The following is an 18774-nucleotide window of genomic DNA, read 5'->3' as shown; positions in this document are numbered from 1 at the left end:
CAGTATTATATAGTAGGAGGACAGTGCAGAGTTTTGCTGACCAGTGACCACCAGTATTATATGTTCTCTGCCTGAAAAACGCTCCATATCTGTGCTCAGTGTGCTGCATATATCTGTGCTCACACTGCTTTATTGTGGGGACTGGGGACCAGCAGTATTATATAGGAGGAGTACAGTGCAGAGTTTTGCTGACCAGTGACCACCAGTATTATACGTTCTCTGCCTGAAAAACGCTCCATATCTGTGCTCAGTGTGCTGCATGTATCTGTGCTCACACTGCTTTATTGTGGGGACTGGGGACCAGCAGTATTATATAGGAGGAGTACAGTGCAGAGTTTTGCTGACCAGTGACCACCAGTATTATACGTACTCTGCCTGAAAAACGCTCCATATCTGTGCTCAGTGTGCTGCATATATCTGTGCTCACACTGCTTTATTGTGGGGACTGGGGACCACCAGTATTATATAGGAGGAGTACAGTGCAGAGTTTTGCTGACCAGTGACCACCAGTATTATACGTTCTCTGCCTGAAAAACGCTCCATATCTGTGCTGCATTGTAGTATATAGTAGGAGTACAGTGCATAATTTTGCTGACCACCAGTATATAATATATAGCAGTACGGTACAGTAGGCCACTGCTCTACCTACCTGTGTCGTCAAGTATACTATCCATCCATACCTGTGGTGCATTTCAGTTTTGCACAGTTTGCTGACCACCAGTATATAATATATAGCAGTACGGTACAGAAGGCTACTGCTCTACCTACCTCTGTGTCGTCAAGTATACTATCCATCCATACCTGTGGTGCATATCAGTTGTGCGCAGTATATATAGTAGTAGGCCATTGCTATTGATACTGGCATATAATTTCACATATTAAAAAATGGAGAACAAAAATGTGGAGGGTAAAATAGGGAAAGATCAAGATCCACTTCCACCTCGTGCTGAAGCTGCTGCCACTAGTCATGGCCGAGACGATGAAATGCCATCAACGTCGTCTGCCAAAGCCGATGCCCAATGTCATAGTAGAGAGCATGTAAAATCCAAAAAACAAAAGTTCAGTAAAATGACCCAAAAATCAAAATTAAAAGCGTCTGAGGAGAAGCGTAAACTTGCCAATATGCCATTTACGACACGGAGTGGCAAGGAACGGCTGAGGCCCTGGCCTATGTTCATGGCTAGTGGTTCAGCTTCACATGAGGATGGAAGCACTCATCCTCTCGCTACAAAACTGCAGTGCCACTCCTAGATGGGCCAGGTGTTTGTGTCGGCCACTTGGGTCGCTTAGCTTAGTCACACAGCTACCTCATTGCGCCTCTTTTTTTCTTTGCATCATGTGCTGTTTGGGGACTATTTTTTTTGAAGTGCCATCCTGTCTTACACTGCAGTGCCACTCCTAGATGGGCCAGGTGTTTGTGTCGGCCACTTGGGTCGCTTAGCTTAGTCACACAGCTACCTCATTGCGCCTCTTTTTTTCTTTGCATCATGTGCTGTTTGGGGACTATTTTTTTGAAGTGCCATCCTGTCTGACACTGCAGTGCCACTCCTAGATGGGCCAGGTGTTTGTGTCGGCCACTTGGGTCGCTTAGCTTAGTCACACAGCTACCTCATTGCGCCTCTTTTTTTCTTTGCATCATGTGCTGTTTGGGGACTATTTTTTTGAAGTGCCGTCCTGCCTGACACTGCAGTGCCACTCCTAGATGGGCCAGGTGTTTGTGTCGGCCACTTGGGTCGCTTAGCTTAGTCACACAGCTACCTCATTGCGCCTTTTTTTTTCTTTGCATCATGTGCTGTTTGGGGACTATTTTTTTGAAGTGCCATCCTGTCTGACACTGCAGTGCCACTCCTAGATGGGCCAGGTGTTTGTGTCGGCCACTTGGGTCGCTTAGCTTAGTCACACAGCTACCTCATTGCGCCTCTTTTTTTCTTTGCATCATGTGCTGTTTGGGGACTATTTTTTTGAAGTGCCATCCTGACTGACACTGCAGTGCCACTCCTAGATGGGCCAGGTGTTTGTGTCGGCCACTTGGGTCGCTTAGCTTAGTCATCCAGCGACCTCGTTGCAAATTTTAGGACTAAAAATAATATTGTGAGGTGTTCAGAATAGACTGGAAATGAGTGGAAATTATGGTTATTGAGGTTAATAATACTAAGGGATCAAAATGACCCCCAAATTCTATGATTTAAGCTGTTTTTGAGGGTTTTTTGTAAGAAAACACCCGAATCCAAAACACACCCGAATCCGACAAAAAAACTTTCAGGGAGGTTTTGCCAAAATGCGTCCGAATCCAAAACACACGGCCGCGGAACCGAATCCAAAACCAAAACACAAAACCCGAAAAATGTCCGGTGCACATCACTAATATATATATATTTTTTTATATTGTGGTGAACGTTTGTGAACCCTTCAGAATTTTCTATATTTCTGCTGAAATTTGGCCTAAAATGACCTCAGCTTCTCGCACGTCCTAAAAGTAGGTAAAGAGAACCAAATCAAACAAATGAGACAAAAAATGTGAGACTTTCTCATGTTTTTATTGAGGAAAATTATCCGATATCTCATATCTGTGAGTGGCATAAGTATGTGAACCTGTGCATTCAGTGTCTGGTATGTTCCCCTTGTGCAGCAATAACTGCATGTAAACATTTCCAGTAATTGTTGATTAGTCTTGAACATCGGCTTGGAGGAATTTTACCTTATTCCTCCATACAAAACAGCTTCCGCTCTATTATGTTGGTGTGCTCACTTCAGGTCCTTCCACAACATTTCAATTGGATTAAGGTCAGGACTTGGCCATCGCAAAACTTTAAATGTATTCATCTTTAACCATTCTTTGGTCAAATGACTTGTGTGCTGTGCGTCATTGTCTTGCTGCATGACCCACATTCTGTGCAGATGCAACTCATGGACAGATGTCCTGACATTTTACTTTAGTATATTCTGGTATAATTCAGTATTCATTGTACCATCAATGATAGCAAGTCATCCTGGGTCCAATGCAGCAAAACCGTCCCAAACCATGATACCACAAACAGGCCCAAACCATGATGCCAACACCACCACCACTATGTTTCACAGATGGTATGAGGTGTTAATGCTGGAATGCAATGTTCTCCTTTCTCCAAACACCGCTAGGTAGCTGCAGTGCCTGGCTACTTCTCACGTAGGTAGCCAGGCAGCGCTGCAGCTTCCCATCCCTCTGTAAGCTCCGCCCCTCCCAGCTTTCTCTTCTGTGTTTGCAGCATCTGAAGAGCTGAGCTGGTATAACCTAGCACACATACACACACACATGCCCCCCATCCTCCCCCGACGTATTGTGAAAGAGGGGCTCTTCTTAGAGCAGTGTGTGAAAGGATTCTCTGCCTGGCATAATGTGTAGTGGGGGCTCTGCCTGGAGTATTATGTAAAAGTCAGCTCTACCTGAAGTAATGTGTAAAAGGGGCTCTACCTGGCGTAATTTCAATAATGGAGAGTGCAGGCATAATATAAATTGGTATTATTTTGTGACCGTGTTCTTTCCTCATGAAGCCATGCCTTTATATTTTTTCCGTGCACCTTTGACGCGCATGCCAATTCTCTTTATGGCACAGGGCACCAAAATGTCTAGTTATGGCTCTGCCAGCCAGGTGCATTATAGGAAGTTGTTGAAGGAACAAAAGAGTCATTGCACATTACTAAACAGAAAATAGCATGCTACATTTTCTATAAATTCTGTAATACGATATTTGTTTAAACTACAACTAGTAAACTGATGTCTTTATGAACATTCACACACAATAAATACATAGTGACATGAAGACAAATGGGGGAATGTAATAGCCGGGTGGTCTTCAGGTTGCCGACTGTCGGGATTCCGGCGCACAGTATACTGGCGCCGGAATCCCGACAGCCGGCATACCGACAGTTTTTCTCCCTCGTGGGTGTCCACGACCTCCCTGGAGGGAGAATAAATAGCGTAGCGCGCCACCATGCCAACAGCGCGGCAAGCGCAGCGAGCCTGCAAGGGGCTCATTGTCGCTCGCCACGCAGTCGGTATGCCGGTGGTCAGGCTTCCGGCGCTGGTATGCTGGTTGCCGGGAGCCTGGCCACCGACTTACCATACCACACCCTAATAGCCTACGAAATGCAGGAAGTGCGAGAGTTTGTGTGAGTTCTCGCTTATTTTTTTATTTTATTTTTATTAAAGTAGCAATCATTTACACTGCAAAACTTCTTGCAGGTTATTACTATCCCCCCAAGATGCGTAATGTATGCATTCACTCAGGTAGAGGGAGCACATCCAGAGATCCCAATAGAAAATACACTATATGGACAAAAGTATTTGGCCACACCTGTTAATTATTGAATTCAGGTGTTTCAATCATACACATTGCCACACGTGTATAAAATCAAGCACCTAGCCATGCAGTCTTCATGTGCAAATATGTGTGATACAAAATGGGTCATTCTGAGGAGCTCCATGGCTTGAAGCGTGATACTGTGATAGGATGCCACCTTTGCAATAAGACAGTTTGTGAAATTGCATCCCTGCTGGATATTCCATGGTCAGCTTTCAGTGATATTATTAGAAAGTGGGAGTATTTAGGAATAAATGCAAAAAGTCGCCAACGCTTTGCTGATTCCATAGCTGAAGAATTCCGAACTTCCACTAGCATTAATGTAAGCACAAAAACTGTGCGGCGGAAGCTTAATGGAATGGGTTTTCATGGCCGAGCAGCTGCATGCAAGCCTCACATCACCAAGTCCAATGCAAAGCGTTGGATGGAGTGATGTAAAGCACAATGACACTGGACTATGGAGCAGTGGAAACGTGTTCTGTGGAGTGATGAATCATGCTTCTCTGTTTGGCACTCAGATGGGTGAGTCTGGGTTTGGTAGATGCCAGGACTGCATTATGCCAACTATGAAGTTTGATGGAGGAGGGATAATGGTATGGGGCTGTTTTTCAGGGTTTGGGCTTATCTCCAGTGAAGGGCAGTCTTAATGCTTTAGCGTACCGAGACATTTTGGACAAAGCCGTGCTTCCAAGCAAGGACTATAAAGACATGGGGTCCGATTCAGACCTGGTCGCTGTTGTGCAAATTTGCAAGGCGGACGATTATCGATTGACTGCGCATGTGTATGGATCTTAGTGAGCACATGCGAGGCCAAACTGAAAAAAAAATCCAGCGTCTTTTTTAATCGCTAGCCTTATGCAAGTTAATTGACAGGAAGCCGGCGTTTGAGGGTGGTAACTGGTCATTTTAAGTGAGTGTCAGTAAAAACGCAGGCATGCCCAAGCGTTATTATGGCGTGTGTGTGACATCAGCTCCGGCTCCGATCAGTCTGTTTCTATCGCACTGTAGGAGTAGGTCCTGGGCTAAGCACATACTGCACAGACTCAAAAAATCATTGGATGGTGAGTTGCAAATGGATTTGCAGCTGCTCAGCGTTCGCAGAGATTTTCGCAAGGTGAACACAGGCTTGCACGGAGCGGGTATTCACTTTGTCTTGGCGGCGACTATCTGATCGCAAAGCTCTGCAAATTCTCAGAGGAGCGATTGGGTCTGAATTAGGCCCATGGGGCAGATGTATTAAGCCTGGAGAAGATATATGAAGTGATAAAGCAGTGATAAGTGCAAGGTGATAATGCAGCTCATGTCATTTTTCAAATCCGTAATGATTGGCTTGGGCATTATCACCTTGCGCTTATCACTGCTTTATCACTTCTCCAGGTTAATACATCTGCCCCATGGCTTGATGAGTTCTGCGTGGAAGAACTTTACTGGCCCGCACAGAGCCCTAACATTAATCTCATTGAGCACCTTTGGGATGAACTGGAACAGAGATTGCAAACCAGGCCTACTCGTCCAACATCAGTGCCTAATCTCATAAATGCTCTATAGAATGAATGGGCACAAATTCCCACAGAAACACTCCAAAATCTTGTGGAAAGCCTTTCAAGAATAGTGGAAGCGGTTATAGCTGCAAAAGGGGGACCAAGTATTAAAGTATATGTATTTGAATGTCATTACAGTCCCTGTTGGTGTAATAGTCAGGTGTCTGAATACTTTTCTCCCTATACTGTACTGTCATTTCCTCTCACAATCAGTGGCTTACAATACAGCTCACAATACAGTGGCTTGCAGTGTCATCAGGCTGTAGCTTAGGTGGACTCCACCTATTTTATACGCAAGGTATCCAGATTAGAACCATGGGAAGTTCTTTTAAATGCTTTGCGTATATTGAAGCACATATTTAATGTTTATACAGTAGCTATGGTCAGTATTCTAAGCAAGCCTTCATTATGTGATAGAAATGTCAGATCTTTCTGGCACTTCCACATGGGGAGGGGTCCTGGGGTGCACACTTATTTTCATATTTACTTTCATCCCTATCGTGTGTTTTGTTTCAATGTAACTCATTCCCCACCTTCACTTTTCACTAGTTTGCCTCTCACTACTTTTATTTCTCACTTTGTTACCTCACTAATTTACCCCTGCTGTTTTCAATAGCCTCTCACTAACCTATTTTCCCTTTTTCACTATATATTTTTTTCACTTTAGTGTTGCCCTGGGGTCACTCAGCTGCTTCATTTTGGGATGTCCCGCACCCTAGATTTGTAGCCCCCAAAATGTTAGGGACTTGCCCGACTAATGAGGTCACCTGGACGCGGTGGTCAAGCCGTTACTTATCGCCATAACTATGCGAAGAACTTTTCTCAAAATGCAAAATTTTATTGCAATGATTGTTATTAATAAATTGGTAGTGTTTGAATTGTGCACCTGCAACCTTTTCTTTGTATGCATTAAAAAAAAAAATAACGTTATCTAAAGTATTGCATGTCATCCGGCTACCCAACTTAAATACTGGGTAAATAAAGGCTGCTTTATTTTTACAGTGCAATTTAGATTTCAGTTTGAACACACCCCACCCAAATCTAACCCTCTCTGCACATGTTATATCTGCCCTACCTGCAGTGCACATGTTTTTGCCCAGTAGCTAACAATTTGCTGCTGCGATCAGATCTGAATTAGACCCATTGTGTGGTCAGATTAGGGGTGTGGCCTGAAATGTCATAAATTGTTTTTTTTTAGTGTTGGGAAGTATGAGCTGAAAGCTAGAATATCAATACAATTGCTTCCACGCTAGTAATTCTGCTTAGTGTTTTAAATGTCCTCAATATAGTTTAGTTTGTTGCTCTCTGTTTTAATATATATAACTTATGCTTGTTTCCTGTGTCCTTTGCTTGTGCATTAAGATGATGGAAGTGAGGTTGCTGTATGAAATCAACGATCTAGAGTCACCGGACATTGAACAGTTACCAACGCCTAGTGGTGGACCCAACTCACAGCCCATTGTTCTTCAGTCTCACCCATCTACAAGCAGCAGTTCATCAGATGGAATACGTGACAATGTACCTTGTTTAAGGTGAGCAATAGTAAGTGAATTTTCCTAGCACAGCACAAGTGCAGCCACGTTTTCTGCATTTCCAGTTGACAGGAAGTGATCTGCATACTGGGCTTCAGACAATGCCAATCTCCCAGTCTATCTCTGTCACTCTTCTGTTACTCTTATGCGCCTGCCATACATTAATCAGTAGAGCGAAACTTGCGTTATTCACTTGCTACCATAGTGCAAGTCCCGCTGTACATTATTCATGGTATTGAAAGACCTGTCATACACTAAGCTACTATACAATACAGTAGGTTCTACCGTGCATTAAGTACAAAGGTGGTCATTCCGAGTTGTTCGCTCGCAAGCTGCTTTTAGCAGCTTTGCACACGCTAAGCCGCCGCCTACTGGGAGTGAATCTTAGCTTATCAAATTTGCGAACGAAAGATTCGCAATATTGCGAAAAGACTTCTCTGTGCAGTTTCTGAGTAGCTCGAGACTTACTCTTCCAGTGCGATCAGTTCAGTGCTTGTCGTTCCTGGTTTGACGTCACAAACACACCCAGCGTTCGCCCAGACACTCCTCCGTTTCTCCAGCCACTCCTGCGTTTTTCCCAGAAACTGTAGCGTTTTTTCAAACACTCCCATAAAACGGGCAGTTTCCGCCCAGAAACACCCACTTCCTGTCAATCACACTCCAATCTCCAGAACGAAGAAAAAAATCTCGTAATGCCGTGAGTAAAATACCAATCTTCATAGCAAATTTACTTGGCGCAGTCGTAGTGCGAACATTGCGCATGCGCAGTTAGCGGAAAATCGCTGCGATGCGAAGAAAATTACCGAGCGAACAACTCGGAATGAGGGCCAAAATCTGATCTATTTGCTATACACTACACATCATATTGAGGTTTCTGCCATTCGCTAGCCACCAGATTTTAAAGTTGATTTTATACATTTGTGATCTGATTGCGGGTCTACCTTAAGCATAGTGTGCCATATTATTAAATTACTCAGTAAAGGCCAAACTCTTCTAAATATAAGGATCATATGATTTTTTTTCTTTTCTTTTAGCAATTCTTGCAACATTTTGTGTTGTCCCCTGTGTATTTGTTAATCACCTTGCCACTTATCCATGTGCTCAATCATTACTAAACTTAGCAGAAAATCAAATTAAGCACTAAGATCGTGTGCTGGTGTAATCATGCATCAAGGTGAGGTGCCGATGGGCCGAAACTGAGAATTGCTGCTATAAATGCCATCATCCTGGATAAAGTGCTACTGATATATTTATTTTAGATCATTTCTATTTCAGGGTCAAAAGCACTCCATTAAAGCAATCCGCCGGCTACCAAGTAGAACTGGTAATACAACTTGTATGGGTCAGTGGAGAACCTCCACAGCAGATAACCAGCTTGGCTGTTAATTCTGCCTATGGCCTGTAAGTATTTCCTTTTATTTTTCTATCAGTTTCTGTGTTCTTTTAGGGATGAAGGAAGTTCCTGCTGATCCAAGAGATTGCCAACAGGATTGTATTATAATAAGCGCAACGAGTACGCAACTGGGCAAATTAATTTAGCCGCGTGTTCTGCAGTGTGAAGACCCGTATGACATTAACACAACTTTGCGGCATATTATTATCAAGCATGCTTCCAATACCCACGCAATTCAGTTAGTGCAAGTTGCAGGAATCGTGGCAATGTTGGGTGTTAATTCTGCATTGCGCGACCTGTGTGAACTTCCTGAAAGAGTGGTAAAATCCTCCTGAACCCCCCCCCCAAAAAAGTGTCATTCACGATACCAGAGCAGTGTAGATGGGTGCTGGCGGCAGTTAAATGGCATCAAATGGTCGATGTTTGCTATTTTTTTTTAAATGATGGAAAAATTATGTGTATTTCAGCAAATGAACATGTCTAGAGTATTTTAAGTTACACCAAAATGTATCTATAGTGTTTTTGGCCTAAACATTTGTAAAATATAAGGAAAATACTTGTAACTTCATTAACACAACTCCTCAAACTACATGTCCCACATGGGGTTCTGCCCCATGTCCTAAATTTTTTACATAAAATTTTAGATTTTCACTGTATATCACCTACTTTGGAGGTGCAAACAAAAAAGCTTCATTAACTCCCAATGAAACTCACGTTAACGATTTCTAATTGAATAATAAAAAGTTGCGTGTTTCAGTTCGCGGCTAATTAAATTTAGCTGAATGAGTTACTTTTGTTACCTTGTATTTAATAAAGGGCTTTAACTTCTTTTTTGGTTGTGTATATATGTGTATGCAGCTTTTTTTGTAATATATCTGTGTGGCATCCTTCTGTGGCTTACATATCTTTTTTTATGTTTAGACCAGTGGTTCCAAAACTTTTTTGAATCACGGCACCCTAGAATATCAGAATTTTTTTCACAGCACCCTTAGACCAAAAGTATTTTATTGAAAAATCTAGAAAGAAATATTAAATAATGTAAATTGTGTTTATAATGCCATCCCTTAGGCTCAGTTCCTATAGATTGTAAGCTTGCGAGCAGGGCCTTCCTACCTCTATGTCTGTCTGTTTTTGCCCAGTTTTGTTCTATTACTGTTGTTCTAATTGTAAAGCGCAACGGAATATGCTGCACTATATAAGAAACTGTTAATAAATAATAATAAATTATGTGGTGAGGGACAACATTTGCTTCTGTTTATCCACATATTTTATGACTGACAGCCACCAGCGCTGGTTTTGCCTATTACATTAACCATAACCAGTTTTAATTGATCCTGGGTCACCAACCCAGGGCACCCCTGAAAGTGTCCTGAGGCATCCCAGGGTGCCACGGCACACAGTTTGAGAACCACTGGTTTAGACAGTTGTTTGTTTTCTTTTCCCTGTGATACAATACAATGCGACACGGTAAACACAGTTTTATCCTCTGCAGAGATGATAGCAGCATTCTGTCAATGAAAAGAAACAACTACAGTACCTGTTTATAGAAAATACATATTTGAGGAAGCCAAAGTAAGCAAGCAGATAAAGGAGTGTATTTAGCGAAAGTTGTAGGGGGGCATGTATAAAATGAATTGAAGGTAGACAAATCCCTTTAAAATCTATTACCATTTTCTCTAACGTCCTAGTGGATGCTGGGGACTCCGTCAGGACCATGGGGATTAGCGGCTCCGCAGGAGACAGGGCACAAAAAGTAAGCTTTTAGGATCACATGGTGTGTACTGGCTCCTCCCCCTATGACCCTCCTCCAAGCCTCAGTTAGGTTTTTGTGCCCGTCCGAGCAGGGTGCAATCTAGGTGGCTCTCTTAAAGAGTTGCTTAGAAAAAGTTTTTAGGTTCTTTATTTTCAGTGAGTCCTGCTGGCAACAGGCTCACTGCATCGAGGGACTTAGGGGAGAGAAGTGAACTCACCTGCGTGCAGGATGGATTGGCTTCTTAGGCTACTGGACACCATTAGCTCCAGAGGGAGTCGGAACACAGGTCTCGCCCTGGGGTTCGTCCCGGAGCCGCGCCGCCGACCCCCCTTGCAGATGCTGAAGATTGAAGAGGTCCGGAACCAGGCGGCAGAAGACTTTCAGTCTTCATCAGGTAGCGCACAGCACTGCAGCTGTGCGCCATTGTTGTCAGCACACTTCACACAGCGGTCACGGAGGGTGCAGGGCGCGGGGGGGGGCGCCCTGGGCAGCAATGTATAATACCTGTATGGCGAAAAATACATCACATATAGCCCTTGAGGCTATATGGATGTATTTAACCCCTGCCAGATATCACAAACTCCGGAGAAGAAGCCCGCCGAAAAGGGGGCAGGGCCTATTCTCCTCAGCACACAGCGCCATTTTCCCTCACAGAAATGCTGGTGGGAAGGCTCCCATGCTCTCCCCTGCACTGCACTACAGAAACAGGGTTAAAACAGAGAGGGGGGGCACTGATTTGGCGATATGAATATATATTAAATGCTATAAGGGAGGAACACTTATATAAAGGTTGTCCCTATATAATTATAGCGTTTTGGTGTGTGCTGGCAAACTCTCCCTCTGTCTCCCCAAAGGGCTAGTGGGTCCTGTCCTCTATCAGAGCATTCCCTATGTGTGTGCTGTATGTCGGTACGTGTGTGTCGACATGTATGAGGAAAATGTTGGTGAGGAGGCGGAGCAAATTGCCTGTAATGGTGATGTCACTCTCTAGGGAGTCGACACCGGAATGGATGGCTTATTTATGGAATTACGTGATAATGTCAACACGCTGCAAGCCGGTTGACGACATGAGACGGCCGGCGAACAAATTAGTACCTGTCCAGGCGTCTCAAACACCGTCAGGGGCTGTAAAACGCCCATTTACCTCAGTCGGTCGACCCAGACCCAGACACGGACACTGATTTCAGTGTCGACGGTGAAGAAACAAACGTATTTTCCTTTAGGGCCACACGTTAAGGGCAATGAAGGAGGTGTTACATATTTCTGATACTACAAGTACCACAAAAAAGGGTATTATGTGGGATGTGAAAAAACTACCTGTAGTTTTTCCTGAATCAGATAAATTAAATGAAGTGTGTGATGATGCGTGGGTTTCCCCCGATAGAAAATTATTGGCGGTATACCCTTTCCCGCCAGAAGTTAGGGCGCGTTGGGAAACACCCCTTAGGGTGGATAAGGCGCTCACATGCTTATCAGAACAAGTGGCGGTACCATCTACAGATAGGGCCGTACTTAAGGAGCCAGCTGATAGGAGGCTGGAAAATATCCTAAAAAGTATACACACACATGCTGGTGTTATACTGCGACCAGCGATCGCCTCAGCCTGGATGTGCAGAGCTGAGGTGGCTTGGTCGGATTCCCTGACTAAAAATATTGATACCCTTGACAGGGACAGTATTTTATTGACTATAGAGCATTTAAAGGATGCATTTCTATATATGCGAGATGCGCAGAGGGATATTTGCACTCTGGCATCAAGAGTAAATGCGATGTCCATATCTGCAAGAAGATGTTTATGGACACGACAGTGGTCAGGTGATGCAGATTCCAAACGGCACAAAGATGTATTGCCGTATAAAGGGGAGGAGTTATTTGGGGTCGGTCCATGGGACCTGGTGGTCACGGCAACTGCTGGAAAATCCACCGTTTTTTACCCTAAGTCACATCTCTGCAGAAAAAGACACCGTCTTTTCAGCCTCAGTCCTTTCGTCCCTATAAGAGTCATATCTGCCCAGGGATAGAGGAAAGGGAAGAAGACTGCAGCAGGCAGCCCATTCCCAGGAACAGAAGCCCTCCAACGCTTCTACCAAGTTCTCAGCATGACGCTGGGACCGTACAGGACCCCTGGATCCTACAAGTAGTATCCAAGGGGTACAGATTGGAATGTCGAGACGTTTCCCCCTCGCAGGTTCCTGTAGTCTGCTGTACCAATGTCTCCCTCCGACAGGGAGGCAGTATTGAAAACAATTCACAAGCTGTATTCCCAGCAGGTGATAATCAAAGTACCCCTCCTACAACAAGGAAAGGGGTATTATTCCACACTATATGGTGGTACTGAAGCCAGAAGGCTAGGTGAGACCTATTCTAAATCTGAAATATTTGAACACTTACAAAAGTTCAAATCCAGATGGAGTCACTCAGAGCAGTGATAGCGAACCGGGAAGAAGGGGACTATATGGTGTCCCGGGACATCAGGGATGCTTACCTCCATGTCCCAAAAATTTGCCTTTCTCACCGAGGGTACCTCAGGTTCGTGGTACAGAACTGTCACTATCAGTTTCAGACGATGCCGTTGGATTGTCCAAGGCACCCCGGGTCCTTACCAAGGTAATGACCGAAATGAGGATTCGTCTTCAAAGAAAATGGACGACTTCCTGATAAGAACAAGGTCCAGAGAACAGTTGGAGGTCGGAGTAGCACTATCTCAAGTAGTTCTACGACAACACGGGTGGATTCTAAATATTCCAAAACCGCAGTTGTTCCGACGACACGTCTGCTGGTCCTAGGGATGATTCTGGACACAGTCCAGAAAAAGGTGTTTCTCCCAGAGGAGAAAGCCAGGGAGTTATCCGAGCTAATCGGGATCCTCCTAAAACCAGGAAAAGTGTCAGTGCATCATTGCACAAGAGTCCTGGTAAAAATGGTGGCTTATTACGAAGCGATTCCATTCGGCAGATTTCACGCAAGAACTCTTCAGTGGGATCTGCTGGACAAATGGTCCGGATCGCATCTTCAGATGCATCAGCGGATAACCCTATATCCAAGGACAAGGGTGTCTCTCCTGTGGTGATTACAGAGTGCTCATCTTCTAGAGGGCCGCAGATTCGGCATTCAGGATTGGGTGCTGGTGACCACGGAGGCCAGCCTGAGAGGCTGGAGAGCAGTCACACAGGGAAAAAATTTCCAGGGAGTGTGATCAAGTCTGGAGAATTCTCTCCACATAAATATACTGGAGCTAAGAGCAAATTTATAATGCTCTAAACTTAGCAAGACCTCTGCTTCAAGGTCAGCCGGTATTGATCCAGTGGGATAACATCACGGCAGTCGCCCACGTAAACAGAAAAGGGCGGCACAAGAAGCAGGAGGGCAGTGGCAAAACTGCAAGGATTTTTCGCTAGGCTAAAAATCATGTGATAGCACTGTCAGCAGTGTTCATTCCGGGAGTGGACGACTGGGAAGCAGACTTCCTCAGCAGGCACGACCTCCACCCGGGAGAGTGGGAACTTCATCGGGAAGTTTTCCGCATGATTGTGAACCGTTGGGAAAGACCAAAGGTGGACATGATGGCATCCCGCCCGAACAAAAAACGGGACAGGTATTGCGCCAGGTCACGAGACCTTCAGGCGATAGCTGTGGATGTCCTGGTAACACCGTGGGTGTAACAGTCGGTGTATGTGTTCCCTCCTCTGCTTCTCATAACCAAGGTATTGAGAATTATAAGACGTAGAGGAGTAAGAACTATACTCGTGGCTCCGGATTGGCCAAGAGGGACTTGGTACCCGGAATTTCAAGAGATGCTCACAGAGGACTAATGGCCTCGGGAGCTAAGAAGGGACTTGCTTCAGCAAGTACCATGTCTGTTCCAAGACTTACCGCGGCTGCGTTTGACGGCATGGCGGTTGAACGCCAGATCCTAAGGGAAAAGGCATTCCGGAAGAGGTCATACCTACCCTGGTCAAAGCCAGGAAGGAGGTGACCGCACAACGTTATCACCACATGTGGTGAAAATATGTTGCGTGGGTGAGGCCAGGAAGGCCCCACGAAGAAATTTCAACTAGGTCGATTTCTGCACTTCCTGCAAACAGGAGTGTCTATGAGCCTCAAATTGGGGTCCATTAAGGTTCAAGTTTCGGCCCTGTAGATTTTCTTCCAGAAAGAATTGGCTTCAGTTCCTGAAGTCCAGACATTTGTCAAGGGAGTATTGCATATACAGCCCCTTTTGTGCCTCCAGTGGCACCGTGGGATCTCAACGTAGTGTTGGGATTCCTCAAATCATATTGGTTTGAACCGCTCAAATCTGTGGATTTGAAATATCTCACATGGAAAGTGACCATGCTGTTGGCCCTGGCCTCGGCCAGGCGAGTGTTAGAATTGGCGGCTTTGTCTTACAAAAGCCCATATTTGATTTTCCATTCGGACAGGGCAGAACTGCGGACTCGTCCCCAGTTTCTTCCTAAGGTGGTGTCAGCGTTTCACCTGAAACAACCTATTGTGGTGCCTGCGGCTACTAGGGACTTGGAGGACTCCAAGTTGCTAGACGTTGTCAGGGCCCTGAAAATATATATATATATATTTAATTCCAGGACGGCTGGAGTCAGAAAGTCTGACTTGCTGTTTATATTGTATGCACCCAAAAAGCTGGGTGCTCCTGCTTCTAAGCAGACTATTGCTCGTTGGATTTGTAGTACAATTCAGCTTGCACATTCTGTGGCAGGCCTGCCACAGCCAAAATCTGTAAATGCCCATTCCACAAGGAAGGTGGGCTCATCTTGGGCGGCTGCCCGAGGGGTCTCGGCTTTACAACTTTGCCGAGCAGCTACGTGGTCAGGGGGGAACACGTTTGTAAAATTCTACAAATTTGATACCCTGGCTGAGGAGGACCTGGAGTTCTCTCATTCGGTGCTGCAGAGTCATCCGCACTCTCCCGCCCGTTTGGGAGCTTTGGTATAATCCCCATGGTCCTGACGGAGTCCCCAGCATCCACTAGGACGTTAGAGAAAATAATTTCTGCTAAAAAGAATATCAATGGCAAGGGTACCACAAATCTAGATCAATTCTGGGCTTAGGTTAACTGAAGGGAGACTTAAAATAAGATTTTACTTACCGATAAATCTATTTCTCATAGTCCGTAGTGGATGCTGGGGACTCCGTCAGGACCATGGGGATTAGCGGCTCCGCAGGAGACAGGGCACAAAAAGTAAGCTTTTAGGATCACATGGTGTGTACTGGCTCCTCCCCCTATGACCCTCCTCCAAGCCTCAGTTAGGTACTGTGCCCGGACGAGCGTACACAATAAGGAAGGATCTTGAATCCCGGGTAAGACTCATACCAGCCACACCAATCACACCGTACAACTTGTGATTTGAACCCAGTTAACAGTATGATAACAACGAAGGAGCCTCTGAAAAGATGGCCCACAACAATAATAACCCGATTTTTGTAACAATAATTATGTACAAGTAATGCAGACAATCCGCACTTGGGATGGGCGCCCAGCATCCACTACGGACTATGAGAAATAGATTTATCGGTAAGTAAAATCTTATTTTAAGTCTCCCTTCAGTTAACCTAAGCCCAGAATTGATCTAGATTTGTGGTACCCTTGCCATTGATATTCTTTTTAGCAGAAATTACAGATTTCTGGAATTAGTTTCCAAGCAATGTTACAATATGTGTCCATGGATTTCACTTTTCAGTACGTAGCTCTGTTATCACTACTTAATGTCGTAGAGCAGAACGGCTACGTCTAGCTGACACATAAACCCACAGTAATTATTTAAGGTTATCAGCAACCTGGTTTTGGTCAGAGTGACAGTTTCTTGTAATTCATCTTAATGAGTGATGTGCGGAGCTGCTGAATGTGTCAGGCAGCTTAGTCTGTCTTTTTAGGCACAGATTAAACTCCTGTTTCCAGCAAATGATTTTCTTACATTCCATCTGTCTTGTCGATTATTAATTAAGTGATTTGTTTACAGTATTGAAAGAATTACTAATGTGAATCCAGCTTTGTCAGGAAAGAATCTCTACAAGGGTCCTGTGACATCATCATAATATGAGGGGTGTTCAATAAGTTTCCGTATGCACAAAAAATGTTTTATTTACAAACAAAGTGAACATTACATATTTTCAAAGTATTCATCAGAGGAGCCTATGCAAAGTTAAATACGCTCAAACCACTTGGTGAAGCATCTGGACCAGTCCAAAGCAGATATGTTTTCTACATGCTGGATGAAGGTTTCCACTGCAGTTTCCGATTGTTCAAAATGAATCCAACGCATCTTGCGCTTAATTTGCGGGAACACAAAGAAGTTGCAGGGGGCCAGGTCTGGACTGTACAGCTGACGTCCAAGCTTCTGGATGCGTTCATGGGCCAGAAAATCCGCCACTTTCCTGGACTTGTGGGCAGATGCATTGTCATGATGGAGAAGGGCACCACGAGTGCGAGTTCTTGGATGGCGCCTGGAAATGGCTTCCAGTACTTGCGGCAGGCATTGGTTGGTGTCTCAGTCCCCAGTGATGGTGCGCAGCTACGTGACCAGTCTTGCCACAAAACAGACACCATCTGCTTGGCCACGCTGTGCTCACACTGGAACTACTGTGGCGGTGCACCTCCAACTGGGGTCCATTGGGCCAACTGTTGTTTGGTCTCAGGGTCGAAACTGTAGATCCAGGACTCATCGCCACTGATGATCTCCCAGACATAGTTTGAGTGACTGATATAAATACCTTGCCAACATGTGGCACCAAGTCAGCCGAGCCTCCTCCTGCTCTTGAGTCATCTGATGGTGCACCCAGCATGCAGAAATCTTGCTCAGGCAAAACTTTTTGTGGAATTTTAAGCGGGTGGATCCCCATAAGATGCCTACTGTATCTACTACTCTAACTTGGCCATGGTCACCCTGGCGTCCAACTCAACTATGGCCCGCACATCAGCAACGATGTCCGCCGTGATGGCAGAGACATTCAGTTGCAGTGCTCCTCGTTTTTCAGGGACTGCCTCCTACACCAAAATTTTGCCAACCACTCAAACACAGTGGTGCGGGATAGTGCTTCCTCCCCAAAAGCAGACCACTCTTGTAGTCATAGAAGATAATGGCTCTCCAGTGACCTCTGTTAAGAGGAAGTGAACATGCTGACTTCTTCGGTGTGCAGTGCTGTTTATGTAAAGTTCTGTGCCTTAACATTTCACAAGAAAGTTAGTCAGAGATTACAGTTCACAACCAGTCAGACTACTTGGTACACTGTACCTATGCACTGCACATACGGAAACTTATTGTACACCACTCATACAATTCTGTTGTATTTAATTGGATATATTAAGATGGAATTAATTCATAATAAGGTTCATTTCGCAGTATGTCCCATATCTCTTGTAGTGTCATAAACCACTAACATAACTTATGGAGTAGTTCTACTCAGCAGGGCAAGATTAACGTTTGTGGGGGCTCCAGGGCAACTAATTTATGGGTGCCACCTACAACCCCTCCCCCAATGCCCACCCTCCAGCCACTCTGCTGTGTGATCCTATGTCACGGGACACTTGACCATCCTGTCCATTGGCTCCTCCCAGCTGCACTGAACAACCATGCTGACTGGGACAGCATGACATCTGCAAGCCTGGAGTGCAAAGACTCAGAATCAGGGACTGGGCACACATTGTTGATTACAGCTGCTACAGTATGTGTGTGCACCCGACCCCCCATTTATGGTGAACTCAGGGCAACCACCTTGTTCACCCTGCTGTTAATTTGGCACCTGTATTCAGTATCAGTAATAAAGTACAGATCAATACATTAGTTTTTATTGGGCATCTTCCAGAGTCTTAAATGTCTCTCAAGTATCTCAAGATATGTTGAACTCAAAGCAAGTAGTATTTCTGCATCAGTAATGATGCCAGCGGTCAGAGTACAGACACCACTACACATTTAGTTTGCTAATCCTACCCCTCACCCTTCCCGTGACCCTAACCCTCCCTGCCCGTAGTATAGCCCTAAACCCCCCACCACCACACAACCTGCAACTTAACCATAACCCTTGAGACCGGCAGCCTAACTCTAACCTTCCTCCATAGTGTCTAGCCCTAACCTTCCCCTCCCGCAGCCTAACCCTCCCCCCCCCCCCCCCTCCCCTACCCTTCCCTTTCCCCCTCCACCACCACTACTTCAGCCTAAGCCTAACCCTTCCCGGCATACTTACATTTGGGATGCTGACTGTC

At 45.0% G+C, this 18774-nt stretch overlaps 1 protein-coding gene across 2 annotated transcripts in view; it reads left to right on the top strand.

The window, feature by feature from the left end:
* Positions 1 to 18774, top strand: part of STXBP5 (syntaxin binding protein 5) — a 698920-nt gene that overhangs the window by 567280 nt on the left and 112866 nt on the right. For both annotated transcript variants that reach the window (XM_063917879.1, XM_063917878.1), the window contains exons 16-17: positions 7244 to 7413; positions 8689 to 8814. In XM_063917879.1, the coding sequence (XP_063773949.1) occupies positions 7244 to 7413; positions 8689 to 8814 (296 nt within the window). The remainder of the gene's footprint in view (positions 1 to 7243; positions 7414 to 8688; positions 8815 to 18774) is intronic.

Source organism: Pseudophryne corroboree, chromosome 4 (assembly GCF_028390025.1).
Source record: "Pseudophryne corroboree isolate aPseCor3 chromosome 4, aPseCor3.hap2, whole genome shotgun sequence".
NCBI classification, from domain to species: Eukaryota; Metazoa; Chordata; class Amphibia; order Anura; family Myobatrachidae; genus Pseudophryne; species Pseudophryne corroboree.
This window is presented reverse-complemented; position numbering and strand designations above follow the sequence as displayed.